The sequence below is a fragment of the Microtus ochrogaster genome, chromosome 15, assembly GCF_000317375.1.
Source record: "Microtus ochrogaster isolate Prairie Vole_2 chromosome 15, MicOch1.0, whole genome shotgun sequence".
In the NCBI taxonomy this organism is placed as follows: Eukaryota; Metazoa; Chordata; class Mammalia; order Rodentia; family Cricetidae; genus Microtus; species Microtus ochrogaster.
In genome coordinates this window covers 14,149,780-14,162,395 of record NC_022017.1, presented here as the reverse complement: position 1 = coordinate 14,162,395, position 12,616 = coordinate 14,149,780, and the positions used below count along the sequence as shown (strand labels likewise).

The 12,616-nt window shown below is 51.9% G+C and overlaps 1 protein-coding gene across 1 annotated transcript in view; it reads right to left on the bottom strand.

Moving 5' to 3' along the window:
• Positions 1 to 1,835: 1,835 nt before the first annotated feature.
• Positions 1,836 to 12,616, bottom strand: part of Dnal4 (dynein axonemal light chain 4) — a 15,205-nt gene continuing 4,424 nt past the window's right edge. Inside the window, exons 2-4 of the mRNA XM_005354191.3 lie at positions 6,489 to 6,696; positions 5,116 to 5,199; positions 1,836 to 4,010 (exon numbers count right to left, since the gene is read on the bottom strand). Coding sequence (XP_005354248.1) covers positions 3,846 to 4,010; positions 5,116 to 5,199; positions 6,489 to 6,557 — 318 coding nt within the window. The 5' untranslated portion in view covers positions 6,558 to 6,696 and the 3' untranslated portion in view covers positions 1,836 to 3,845. The remainder of the gene's footprint in view (positions 4,011 to 5,115; positions 5,200 to 6,488; positions 6,697 to 12,616) is intronic.

Genomic DNA, 12,616 nt, shown 5'->3' with positions numbered 1-12,616 from the left:
TCATCACCTGTGAGAGGGCCATCATGTGTGAGAAGACCATCACCTGCGAGAAGGCCATCATCACCTGTGAGAGGGCCATCATCACCTGTGAGGTCATCACATGTGAGAAGACCACCACCTGTGAGAGGGCCTTTACTTGTGAGAGTGATCCCAGAACAGACAGAAGAGCCTAAGGAGATCCAATGTACTGCACGCTCAGCACAGATCCCAGCACATTCACACACCCAAGAGTCTAGAGATTTTATTAATAATACAAACCTTCGGCCTCTGGTGGCTTGCTCTGCCCCCACCCCCAACGTCTTTCTAAGGATTGAAGACAGCAGCTGGCAGTGGGAGGTGGTTGCTTTATATATAAGAGGAGGAGAACAAAGGGAAAATAGAACAAGGGGGTGGTTAGTGGCTACACCAACCACCCTAGAAACTTGGGGGAGGGATCTAGGGTCCCAAGCCACTAGCAGCCTGTGACAGCCTTGCAGCGCAGTCCGGCTTGCCTGCTGGGATAGGGCAACAGGACTCTCCTGGTTTGAACCAGCACTCCACCACGGGGAGGGGGAATCTTCCTGCCTGGCTGTAGGGTGGCCTCTGAAAAGCAGGAAGTAGGTTAAGTGAGGTCCTGGGGTTTCTCTCCCCCTTTCCAAGGCAACATGCAATATTCACTAGAAAATTCTCTGTAGGTCCCATGAGCTTCAAAGGCTGTGCCCCTCCAGCTGCCCACCTGCCTTGGTTGCCAAGGCCACGTCCTTACCCTCTACCTCATCAGGGCATTCCTTTAGCAACCTCCACTCTCCTTGGAGCCTGTGGTTCTTGGTCTTTGTGGTGCTCAGGGGGCACTCGGATGCCATTCTCTGGGCTCTGAGTCATCGCTCCTCCTGGTGACATCTTGGTACTTGGTTTCCAACTGTGTGTGAGAAGGCTGTCCACTCCCCTTGAAGACGCGGACTCATGCTGGTGCAGGAGGGGGAGAGCCATAACGCCGGTAGATATGCCTTCTCTAAGGGGGAAGTAGCTAGACAAGAGGTGTGCCAAGACCATAGTTGGGATGTGGAGCCCAGGAGGAAGCAGGCACCAAGAGGACAAAAGCCTGGCAGCCTAGGCCTGATCCTGCCTGGAGTTGCTTCCTGGCGAGACCTTGGGCTATTCATTCTCCGAGTCTTAGTTTCTCCACTTGTAAATGATGGCGATTCCTCCAAGGTCTGCTGAGGATTACATGACATGTTATGCAAGCGAGGAAGCCCAGGGCTGTCAGGTGGGGGACTTTCACAGAGGAAGAAATGCTAAGGCCCTAGGCTGCAACCTCTCCAGGCAGCCGGTCCCAGCTTCCCCTCATCCTCTCCTAGGCAGTGAGCTGCTGTTTCCGTAAGCCCCACCTTCTCTTGCTGGCAAAGGATCTCAGTGAGCCAGTCTTACTTAGTTCCCAGGGCTATGTCTCACCTGCCTGGCCACTGGCCAGCAAAGACACTGTGCTCTGTGTGGTAATGCACTCTCCTCTTAGCTGGCAGCTACCCCGAGGGGAAGGCCTGGGTGACCATGGACAGCATGGACCTCAGAACACAGGAAAGCAGAGTTCCTGGGAACAAGAAAAGAACCCTCTAGGCACCTATCCTGGAGATTCATGGCCAAGAGCTCTATCAGAGGAGGGCATGGTCAGCTGGCCAAAACAGGCTTTTAAAAATAGACCTGAACTGGGCGGTGGTGGCACAGGCCTTTAATCCCAGCACTCTGAAGGCAGAGGCAGGTGGATCTGTGAGCCTGGTCTACAGAGTGAGTTCCAGGACAGCCAGAACTGGGACCACAGACCACAGCCTGAGTGGCCGTGGGGCGGCAGACAATAATGAAAATATCAGTAGATTCATTCGCAGCCACTAAGCTGACAGAAAAACATCAAGAAAGGGTTTATTTTGGGTCTGATTTCCAGGTTATAGTCACTGTGGGGAGGTTGAAGCATCAATCACATCACATCCAGTCAAGAGCAGACAGGCTCGCTTGCTTGAGCTTTGCTCGGATTCTCTACTCTTTACACAGTTCAGGGCCCCTTTCCTAGGATTGGTGACACCCACAGTGGGCTGGGTCTTTCTGCATCAGTTAACTTGAGACGCCTCCCACAGACAGGCCACAGGTCATCCCAATGGAGACAGTCCCTCATTGAGGCGCTTCCCAGGTGGTTCCAGGTGGTGTCGAGAATTAAAGCTAACATCAGAGGGCTCATTAAGTAGTAAACTATGATTTCAGGTGGGGGAAGCAGGGAGGGACACTTGATTAATAGCAATGACAACATCTCTTTAGCTTTTACCCTTAAACTAATTATCTTTCCACACACTGTGAGGAGGAAAAGAGTCGAGGAGGACTGACCAGGAAAGTACCCTGCTATGGTGCCTATCATCTACCTGCCTGTCATTGGCCACACATCCTCTGCAGGCAAGTGTCATGCCCACTCTACAGACAAAACTGCGGTGGCCTAGAACATAACAGAGGAACCAGATCTGGGGACCTCGGAACCCATAATCCCAGCCACTACACTACCTTGGCTACTGCTAAACCGGCCTCACTTGCCAGCGCCCCTGTGAGGCAGATTAAGGGGAGAACAGATGCAAAGCAGGTACCGATCAGCCACAGCTATTCCAGGCTGGAGCCCCCTCAATGCCTCCTGCACCACCGCCCCTGATCACCCCTTCCAGTTCCATGCACAGGGTTGCCCATCTCTCTGGCAGCAGCCCCAGTGGGGCCAAGGAACTCTCCCACCTAATCCAGGAGGGCTAGTTCCTGCTCCTCACATCTGCCCAGATGGCTTTGGTGCCGCTTCTCCAGGCCTGCGCATGTGTGCACACATGTGCACATACACACACAAGCACACTCCGCCCCCCCCCCCCGGAGCACTGGTCTTTGTTGCACCACTGTCCAGGGGATCTAATAGAAATCTGTTACAACTGAACACGCAGGCTGAGTAGGGCAGCCCAGAGCCCTTCTTCCAGGATACTTCAGTACACCATAGACTAAGTTTAGCTTTTAGCCATTTTAATTGTAAAAACCAAGACGTTTATATAAATAAGACCACTGTGTAAAATATGGTTCACCCTTCTACTAAAACCCTTCTCCCCACACTCAAAAAGAATCTAGAAAAGCCAGCAAGGTAAGAAGTACAAAGAGCATGCGGTCCCTGATGAAGTCCTGGCAGGCCAGGTTCCCTGCTAAGGGGGCCTCACGGTGAGCGCACTCCTGGCCCAGGTGTCTCACCGGAGTTCAGCAACAGCTTGACAACTCGCTCTGCACCATGGCCCAGCTCTCAGCCATGCGGCTGATATGATGGAGGTGCTATGGATGTGTGGCCCGGGCTGGGAGAGAGAAGGGGACAGGAAGACTGTGTGATCCTCATGCCAAAGCCAGGGCTATGAACTGCTGGTCCAGTAAGAAATGGTGGTTTGTTCAGCTCTGGGTTAGGCTGGGGAAGGGAGAGGGAATCTCTTCCCCAACGACAAGGAGAGAAGTGTCCTGTGTCTCATGAGAGGAGATACTTCCCAGCAGTCTTGGGGGCAGAAGGGCTTTGGGCTCCTGGGATGGAGCGTGGGACCAGTCCATTCCAAGGAGAAAAATCCCATGACCTCACCCCCTTCACCCGTCACATAAATCCCACCCCTCATGCACACAGAGAAGCCTGTCCACAGGTCAGGACTCAGAGGGAGACAATGGAGAGCCTGGGAGTGGAGATGTCACAAAATTCACACCTGGATGTGGCTCAGGAAACTGGTACACAAGGGCAAAAGAAAACTCTGTACTCTCCTTGCAGGAGCCAGGCTCTGCCTAGGGCTGCTCCCCAGCCCAGAGGAGAGGCAGGAGAGCTGCGGGTGCTGTCAGGAGCACTTCCACACACACACAGCCAGGGTTCCCCCGAAGTACAGGTACAGGAGGTTCTTCACCTCATGGGTGATCTCGAACCCAAAGCCCTCGCCGATCACCACATGCCAGGAGGAGCCGAACTTCTTGTCCATTGTCTCCTTGATCATCTTTGCAGCGCTCTGGAAGGAAAGGTGCCAGTCAGGGGCAGTGATAGGTACAAGCCAGTTCCCACACCAGGAAGGAGAAGCCTGGCTCTGAGCTCTATGCAGAAAATGGCTGCTGCCCCCGCCTGCAGCATCAGTACAGATGGCTCTGGGCAGCACCTTCTGCAGGGCTATGACATGGGAACAGCACCTGGACACCTCATCAGGAAGGAACTGGGGACAGCAGGAAGAAATGGAGGCTTGAGGAAGCCTGGGCTGAGGGCTGGCTATATCACTCTGGGTTCCAGACCAGCACCAACATCCTCAGCTGTGAACCCGTAAAACAGGGCGCAGGGCTGTTGTAGAGACCAGAGGAAAAAACAAAGTGTGAGGGTACAACATGGGCCCTGAGGGGTGTCCTGAGGGGTGCCCTGAGGGACGCTGTGATCAGCAAGTGTGGCAGGTCCCAGGAAGACCCCAGTCACTGCCCATGGGGGCTCTTTCCAAAGCTTCCTTCAGCATGAAGAGGTTTAGGAACACTGGGCACCGTGTCCCCATCACCTCAGTGGCTCAGGAAAGAGGCACCACCACCCCTAGCTTACAGACTAGGGCTCCGTGTTCAGAGCTGAGAAATGGCTTGTCTTGAGAACACAGCGAAGGAAGGGTGCAGACGGGATATGGCCATACCACTGCTTCCTTGCACACCACAGCCTCATGAATGGCACTGCTGGGCTGATACATGGGGCCATATTCCCAAGACCCGCAGCAACACCTGTGGCTGAGCTGGGACTCCACCCTTTCGGAATGGATGGATGAATTCATGGATGAATGCCTGGCAGACCTCTGCTCATGGCTGGGATGGAGCCCAGAAAGATGCCCTAGCCAATAACCCACTTGAGTCTGAGGACAGAGGTGGTATGAGACCCTGCTGGCGTCCCTCCCTCTGGGGCTGGTGTGGCCCTTGGTACCCTGGCTAGAACCAACCTCTTCTCTCACTGGCCTTCCAGAACAGTGACCACTCCCAAGCAAGGCTCTAGCTTTGTCCTGGCAGGACTCTGGAGCTGGCTACAGGGCTCTGGAGCCCCTCTATCACACACAGGGTCACCAGAGGCACGAGGGCCGCCTGCACTGATGGCAATACCTCGTTGTTGTTGGAGAATTTCTCACAGGCTGTGACACAAAGCTCCATGGTCTCCACTCGCATCTCCTCTGGCATGTCCGAGTGCTAGAGACAGGGCAGGGTGACAAACAGAGAGAGGCTTAGCCCGCGACCTGGCCTTTCTGGCCAGCCTCTCGGTCTTAAGCTTAAGGCACAGACACTAGGTGGCTTCCCTTGCCCAGTCCTGGGTAGTGGTTTATCCCTGACTGGGGCCTACAGCTGGGGCAGAGCACGTGTGTTGTATGACTGCGTGGTCTGGGGCCCCTGCCCCTCTGCAAGGGTCCATGTTCCCACCAAGGAACATGTGTGGGAGGAGCCCAGCATGAGAAGTGGGCTCTCCTTCAGAGCCGGGCCACTCCTTGGTTCTTTTCTCAGGCAGTTAGCCAGGTTCCTCCTCCTCCCATATGGATGCTTGGGCCTGTCTTCATCCTCTCCCTCTCCAGCCAAGTCCTTCCAACAGCTGTGCCTTCCAAAGGGGAGGGAGGGCTCCATATCTTCTCGCCCTCCTGGGGCTCTAGACTCCCAGGTCCCAGCGCCCAGTGAACCGCACTTGGTTTTCTCAAACATCTCCAGTTTCCCCTCAAACCTGCTCTTCTTGGGAACAAGGACTTTTTCTTGACTCTGACCCACCCAGATCCCACCCCCAGTGAGCAGCTTGGCCTCCACTCCTATCACCGGGCGGGCAACGGCAGACTTAGCACTCCCTCTGGGTCGGCTCTCCTAACTACAGTGAGAGTGATTAGCTAAGGACACAGACAATGTCACCTACAACTTCTGCCCTTCACTGCTCTCTGAACCTCTGGACAGAATCCACATTCCTCACCAGGTTTCTCTCATAGCTGCCAGCCAGGCCTGCACAGACTAGGCCCACCCTTGCTCTGACCCCCCATCTGCCACTCCTCAGGGGCTCAAGCCAGCCAAGTTGATGATGCCAAACTTGTCCCACCACTAAGTTTCCTGTGCTTCCTGCTTCTCTGAGGGGCAGGTCTTTCCTCAGGTTCCTGCAAGGCCTGCCACCTAACTTGATGAGGGTCACTGAACTGATTTCTTGCAGGAGCGGGCCTCGGTGGCAGCTCTTCTCTGCAGCACTTAAAGCCTGCTGCTGTGTCCTTTTGCAGAGGCTGGACCGTCATGGCCTTGTTTGCGATCATCTCCACAGTGTCTAGACCATGCTTGGCAGACAGCAGGTGGCCTGAACTAACTTGGTGAATGAATGAATGGATGAAAGAATGAATCACTGTGACTGTAGGATGTTTGGGTTGGAGCCAGCAGAGCCCTCTTCCTGCAGACTGCAAGCTCCACCCCCTTGCAGACTGTGGGGTCTAGTGGCCACTTTCTTCCCTCCCCAGGCTTACCCTGACCAGGGGGAAAGTCTGCAGCCGCTTATAGTCAGCCTCCTCTTTCTTCCCTTCTGTCTCTCCCATGATTCTCCCAGTGTGCCCTCAGGAGGAGAGGGTGGGACGTTCAGGAGGTGCTGGGCCCAGCAGTCACGCTGCTCAGGAGGCTCGGGAAGCAGGCCTTGCCAACTTAGCAGGAGCAGAAAATGTCTTTCCCCAAGGGGTGCTGCAAGAACAGGAAAAGCAGGAGGGAAGAGTTGGCTTTAAAACCACACATCACAAATTAGAAATGTCTCAGTGACAATCTGACACCTCCCCATCTCAACGCCTCTGCCTCCTTTCCCAAATGGCCAGCAAGTCTGCAGACGGAGGGTGAGTCAACCCGAGATGCTGCAAGAACACACTGTCATTATCAAGACAGATACTGATTGTGGGCCAGGCCAGGGATGGAGCTGACAGCTACCAATTAGCAAGGACAGTTTCTGAGTGCCATGACAGTCTGTCTGGTACCAAGGAAGCCAAATGCACAGGTGACCACTGACAATTTGGGCCTGTCACCAAGGGAGGGGTCCCTTCTGCAGGACCCTGCTCTGCAGAATAGGAACAATGTTGCGTGGTAGCTTTCGTGGCACACTGGGTGCCTTGATAGTCCCTGCCTACTCTCCCCAGAACCACCAGATCCTGTCTAGCTGGTCCAGGAGCTGGGAGGTCCAGGCACTGGTTCAGGAGTTCTCATGAGTGACTGGAGCCACATCCGTGGCAGGGAGCTCAATGAAACAAGGCATGTGGACCAGCACACAGAGCCAGGCATGTGGGTGTCACCTGGTCAGTGGCTGTCTCTCCTTCCTCTGGCTCACATGGGACTCAATGAGACAGGGGTTTTTTTGAGACAGGGTTTCTAGACTCTTAAATACACATAAGCCCCTCCCCACCAGATCTAGGCAACTAATGATAGGCAGAGCTTTTCACAAACAGATGAACTACACCCTAAATGACCACCAGCCCTACAGAAGTCACGATGCTTCTTTACCCCAGTTTCATGCACCCAAGAATGAAATCAAAGGGCTTTCTCTCAGAGGCCCTGAGTATAAATCACTGTGATGACAATCTTTCTGCAATTTACACTGACAAATGAGGTCACACATCACAGCAGAATTTTTTTTTGTTGTTGTTCCTTTTTTTTTGTTTTGTTTTGTTTTGTTTTTTCAAGACAGGGTTTCTCTGTGTAAGCACTCTGGCTGTCCAGGAACTTGTTCTGTAGACCAAGCTGGCCTTGAACTCACAGAGATCTGTCTGCCTCTGCCTCCTGAGTGCTGGGATTAAAGGTGTGCTACCACTGCCTGGTTCAGCCACATTTCTTAAATTTATAATAAACTTAATTTCACTGCATGGCCACTGAACCCCAAGATGGTCAGTATAGTAACCAAGAGGTATGTAGATTATGAGACAGTGGCTTTCCAAGCCTGCTTGGAGTTTCTGGTCTCAAATGATCCTCCTGCTTCAGTCTACAAAGAGCTGGGAATAGGGCACCTGGCCAATGGGTGGTAAAGGAGGTGATATGGATTAACTGCCATGCACCAGCCCCCATTCCCTGCACTTAGTCTTTATGCAGAATTTTAGGTGATGGCGGCAGAAGTTAGAGCCCGGGTGTGGTGGCAGAAGAGCTGCAACCTCTGGCCTGAGGTCACTCAGCTCAGCAGAGAGGAGAGCCACTGGCTACAGCGTTGCCCTAGAGCCGCTCCCTCACTTCATGCACACACATGGGCCCTTGCTGCACACTTGACCACAAATGTGGCACCTCCCCTCCCAGTGCTCATCGTCCGAGGGTGACTGCCATCTGGCCTGGCTGAGCACTGAGCTTTCTGGATACTCTTTCCAGGCTGCACTGTGCTCCTAGATCACACCCTCCCTGATGCTGCAGCCACCCCCAGGGCCACACCATTGGTGGGCATCCTCAGGCAAGGCTCAAAGCTTGGCACGGACTCCACCACTCCACGAAACTGGTGTTTTCTGATTCCCCAGAGGACAGATGGCTCCACTTATCTTCTAAGTCTGGGCATTTGTACAACTTGGGTTTCAGCGGTTTTTGTTTGTCTCTACATATGTGCTGGCTGTTTACCAAGCACAGTCTCACTGCACTTTCTGGTCAGGTTTCTTGTTCCTCAAAATCCAAAGGGCCATTCATCTCTGCTCACTAGTGTGAAAGCCTGTCGCCCAGCCCATCCTGTGTTCTTAGCTTTAGTAACACCATGCTATTGCCTCCTCAGCCACCTTCACCAAGGCGGTATGGCAGGGGGTGCCAGGGCTTTCCACTTTGTTTACCTCCGAGAATCCCAAGTGGGAACGACTTAAAGTGTGGAAGCAGCTGCTCCAGCATCTTCCACTTAAATGTTTCAACTCAAATTGATTCATCTTCAGAGCTAAGAAAGGCTGCCAGGAGGGGACAGCCATGGTGCACACCAACCTCAAGGCAATCATATCTATATTGGCCTCAAAACAGAATCTGTGGGAGGTCACAGGACTTCATAGGCTACCAGAGTTGCTCTTCAGAAATGAAGAGGGAGAAAGGCCTAGGATAGTTCCAGGGAGCCGAGCTTGGAGTGGAGGACGCCAAGTCAGACAGGCGCTGCAGGGGCAACTAAGGGAAAAAGCACTTGCTTAGCAGGTGCAAGGTCTTGAGTTCTGTCCCTAAAGCTGCAAAATGGATACATAAGTCAACAAATCAATGAAACACTGAGGTCTAGATGCCGGGGTAGGTAACATTTCTTAGTATTCAGGCATCTGTGCTGGCCTGACCTTGGGGTATACATCCTCAGCTGTAGCCACTAAGAGCACCTCCTATGCACATTCACCACGTTCCCCTTTAAAGGGGCCCTGCCCACTTCTCATCTCCCCCCTTTGTCTGCCTCTTTCTCTTTCTTCTGCCACTCCTGTCCCCAGAGGCCAGTCTCCCCTCTCCCCTCCCCCATTTCCCACTCACTTTTCCCCAATAAAAAAAACCCTCCTCCTGAGCTCTGTCGCCTGACATTTCTCTCACACACTGCTTTTCTGCAGTACAACAGATTTCTGCCTACTTCCTCGGCGTTGGAGCCATGAATAAGGGGCCACAGCCAGGCCTGGGCTTCTTGAAGATGGCTTCCTCATTCTTGGCAGACTAACACGGCGTTGTCTGAGTGGTATGACCCCCAGTGCCCTGTACTTCCCGATGTTCTGCTCTTTAGGAGTGCGGTCCCTCCGGCCAGGACCCAGCCAGCGTTATTCAACCACGTATGCTCTGGACCACGGTCCACGAACACACAAGCGTTCCTGATCCCCTCCTGTTCTCCCAGCAGTCCCAAACAGGGAAGACTTACAGAGGAAGAGGAAGTGTTATATAGATGGCGGCTTCCACACAGAAAGGGAAGGCAGTTTTATGACCCTGTATCATTCTGGTGCAGCTGCACTCATTCGGCCATGATTAACGCACCCTGCTAAACGGGTGCTACCTAAAATAGCACAACTGGGGCTCTAATAACTTTACCAATCTCCCATGTGAATGAGCATGTGCCTGAGAGAGGCTCCTCCGACCAAACCACACTTTTTAATAATGTAAGTATGCCACGGTCAGCATCTGGCCCAGCATGAACTGGCTCTCCCTCTAGGATTCCTTTAGTGCTCTTCATAGCCCCATTCAAGAGGTATGCACAGGGCTGCCCCATTGCCTTTTCAAAGCCAGTGTGCCTGTCTGGAAGGTCTTGCTCGCTGTGAAAGGAGAACAAGTCACCGTTTGGTACTTTGTTTCTTTTTTTTTTTTTTTTAAATTTTTTTTTTTTTATTATGTATACAATATTCTGTCTGCATGTGTGCCTGAAGGCCAGAAGAGGGCACCAGACCTCATTACAGATGGTTGTGAGCCACCATGTGGTTGCTGGGAATTGAACTCAGGACCTTTGGAAGAGCAGGCAATGCTCTTAACCACTGAGCCATCTCTCCAGCCCCCCTTTGTTTTTTTTTTCTTTTTTTTTTTTTTTTTTTGTTACTTTGTTTCTTAAGTATTTGAGGAGAATCTTTAAGAGGGTTAGAGTGTGGGGGAGGTTTGGGGAAATACATGGTCTCTGGTAAGTAAAGTCAAAAGCATCTACCAACTGTGTATGTGCATGCCTATGTATGTATGTGGGGGGGAGGTTGTGCGTGTGTGCACATGAATGAGCACACATGCATATATGTACCTGTGTGCATGTGCTTATGTGCTGACACTTAATACTTGGAACATCCTTGGCCCTTAGGCTTATAACCCAGTACATAACCAAGAGACTGCAGGACCCTTTTGGAGTGTGTCATGGTCTTTCCAAAGACACTCTTCGGGTGGGTCTGAATTCACATCTGTTCTGATCCTGGCTACTACTCCTGCCCCTAAGCCTCAACTTTGAATCTGGAAGTGGGCTGAGCAGGCTCTACCTCACAGTAAGGATCAGCACCTGTTTCTGTCAGGTGTCAGGAAGAGGAACTTTGCTATCTTTCTTCATAGGAGCCAATCATGTATTTAAGCATCTGAGTCACACACTATCATTTCCCCATTCGCACTGCGGGGCAGCCTCGACTTCAGCACTGGAGGAAGAGAGTCACGAGGACATCAGGGAAACCTGGGTTGGCCAATGGTGGTGGGGGCATGACTACATTCTACCTTCATATTCGTTGCTTCATCTCAACACTAAAGGAGCTCCCCAGTGAACTGGCTTCCAGCTCTTAGGGGAGGGGGAGAATCAGGCACCTAGTGCTCAGGAAGGCTTGGTAGCTGGCCCAAGAGTGAACAGCCAGCATTTGCAGAGCCAGGATCTGAGTCTAGATCCATCCTCTCGACTCTATCATGCTTTATTCCTTGGAAGAAATAACTTCAATATTGGCATCAGCTCAGTCACCTATCTGTGCCTGCCTCCTGCCTCTACCCATTTGGGGGTCTCTGCAAGCACCTCGGCCAGCAGAGTAATGATCTGCAGGAGGTAAGAAAGTAATTAGGTTCAATATGACTAAGTACCGGGTGTTGGTTCAAACTTCTCGAATCTGACCTGAAGTGGTGTATTTTAGGTATATTTGAGGACAGCACAGACAGTGAGATTTTCCTGGTCATAATTTAACTCAATCCCATGTGTACAACAAAGCTTAAGACATGACTACATCAAAACTCTCTGCAAAGCACATGGGATGTCTTCCAGAAAGAAGGGCTCTAGATTGACAAGCTCATGATAAGCGTCTCAGGGAGGATCCAGTGTGGTCTCAGCCACACAGATAGCGTGAAGGTCCCCAGGCTATTAGCCACATCTGCTACCAGCCTTTTGGGTGGGATACTAGGCTTGTATCCCTTTCTTTGAAGAAGCAACCCTGTGTGTTTAAAATCCCAGTTTCCCCTTATGCTCATTTGTGAGCACAAAGACCTCTGTGCTTCCCACATCTCCTCCTCTTTTAGGTTTTAAGGAGAAAATTGTGTCTGTACTAGAGGCCAAGGTTGAACGCCTTGCCTGCATTGCTCTTCTAGTATAGCAAGCATAAGAGAATTGTAAGAACAGCTAACAGAGGACCAAAGAAAGGGGAAAGTCATTTTAACCAGGACGGCTATTCAAAGGTCACTTGAGATTTTATTTATCTCTTTATGCAGATTATTAATTTGACCATTGATAGTGAGAAAATCTGACACATTAAAAACAACATATGCTTTAAATTGTGGGCAACCAGGTTTATGCTTGCACAAGAAATACCTACAGTAGCTCTGTTTGGTAAACCTGTGATTTCTCCATGCCTCTCATACAGCCACACCAGGGACATGGGACATGCACTGTGTACCTTGGTCATCACATCCCTGTTTTTGACATGCTGACCCTCTGCTTCTGGAAACAAACAACAAAGCTGACAAGATGAGGAGGAGAAGGGTTCAGAGACACGAGCAGTGAGATCGGGTTCCCTAAAGGCCTGGGTTACCCAGGTCAGGCCAGAGTGAAAACAAACCCAGGGCTGCCATTCTCCAATTTGACTGTAAGGGCATCAGAAATCCATCATCTTGCTGGGTGTAGTGGCACATGCCTGTAATCCCAGGACTTAGAAGCCAGTCTGGCCTGCACAATGGGTTTCAGATCAAACAAGGCAACAGAGTGAGACCTTGTCTTTCCCTGCCC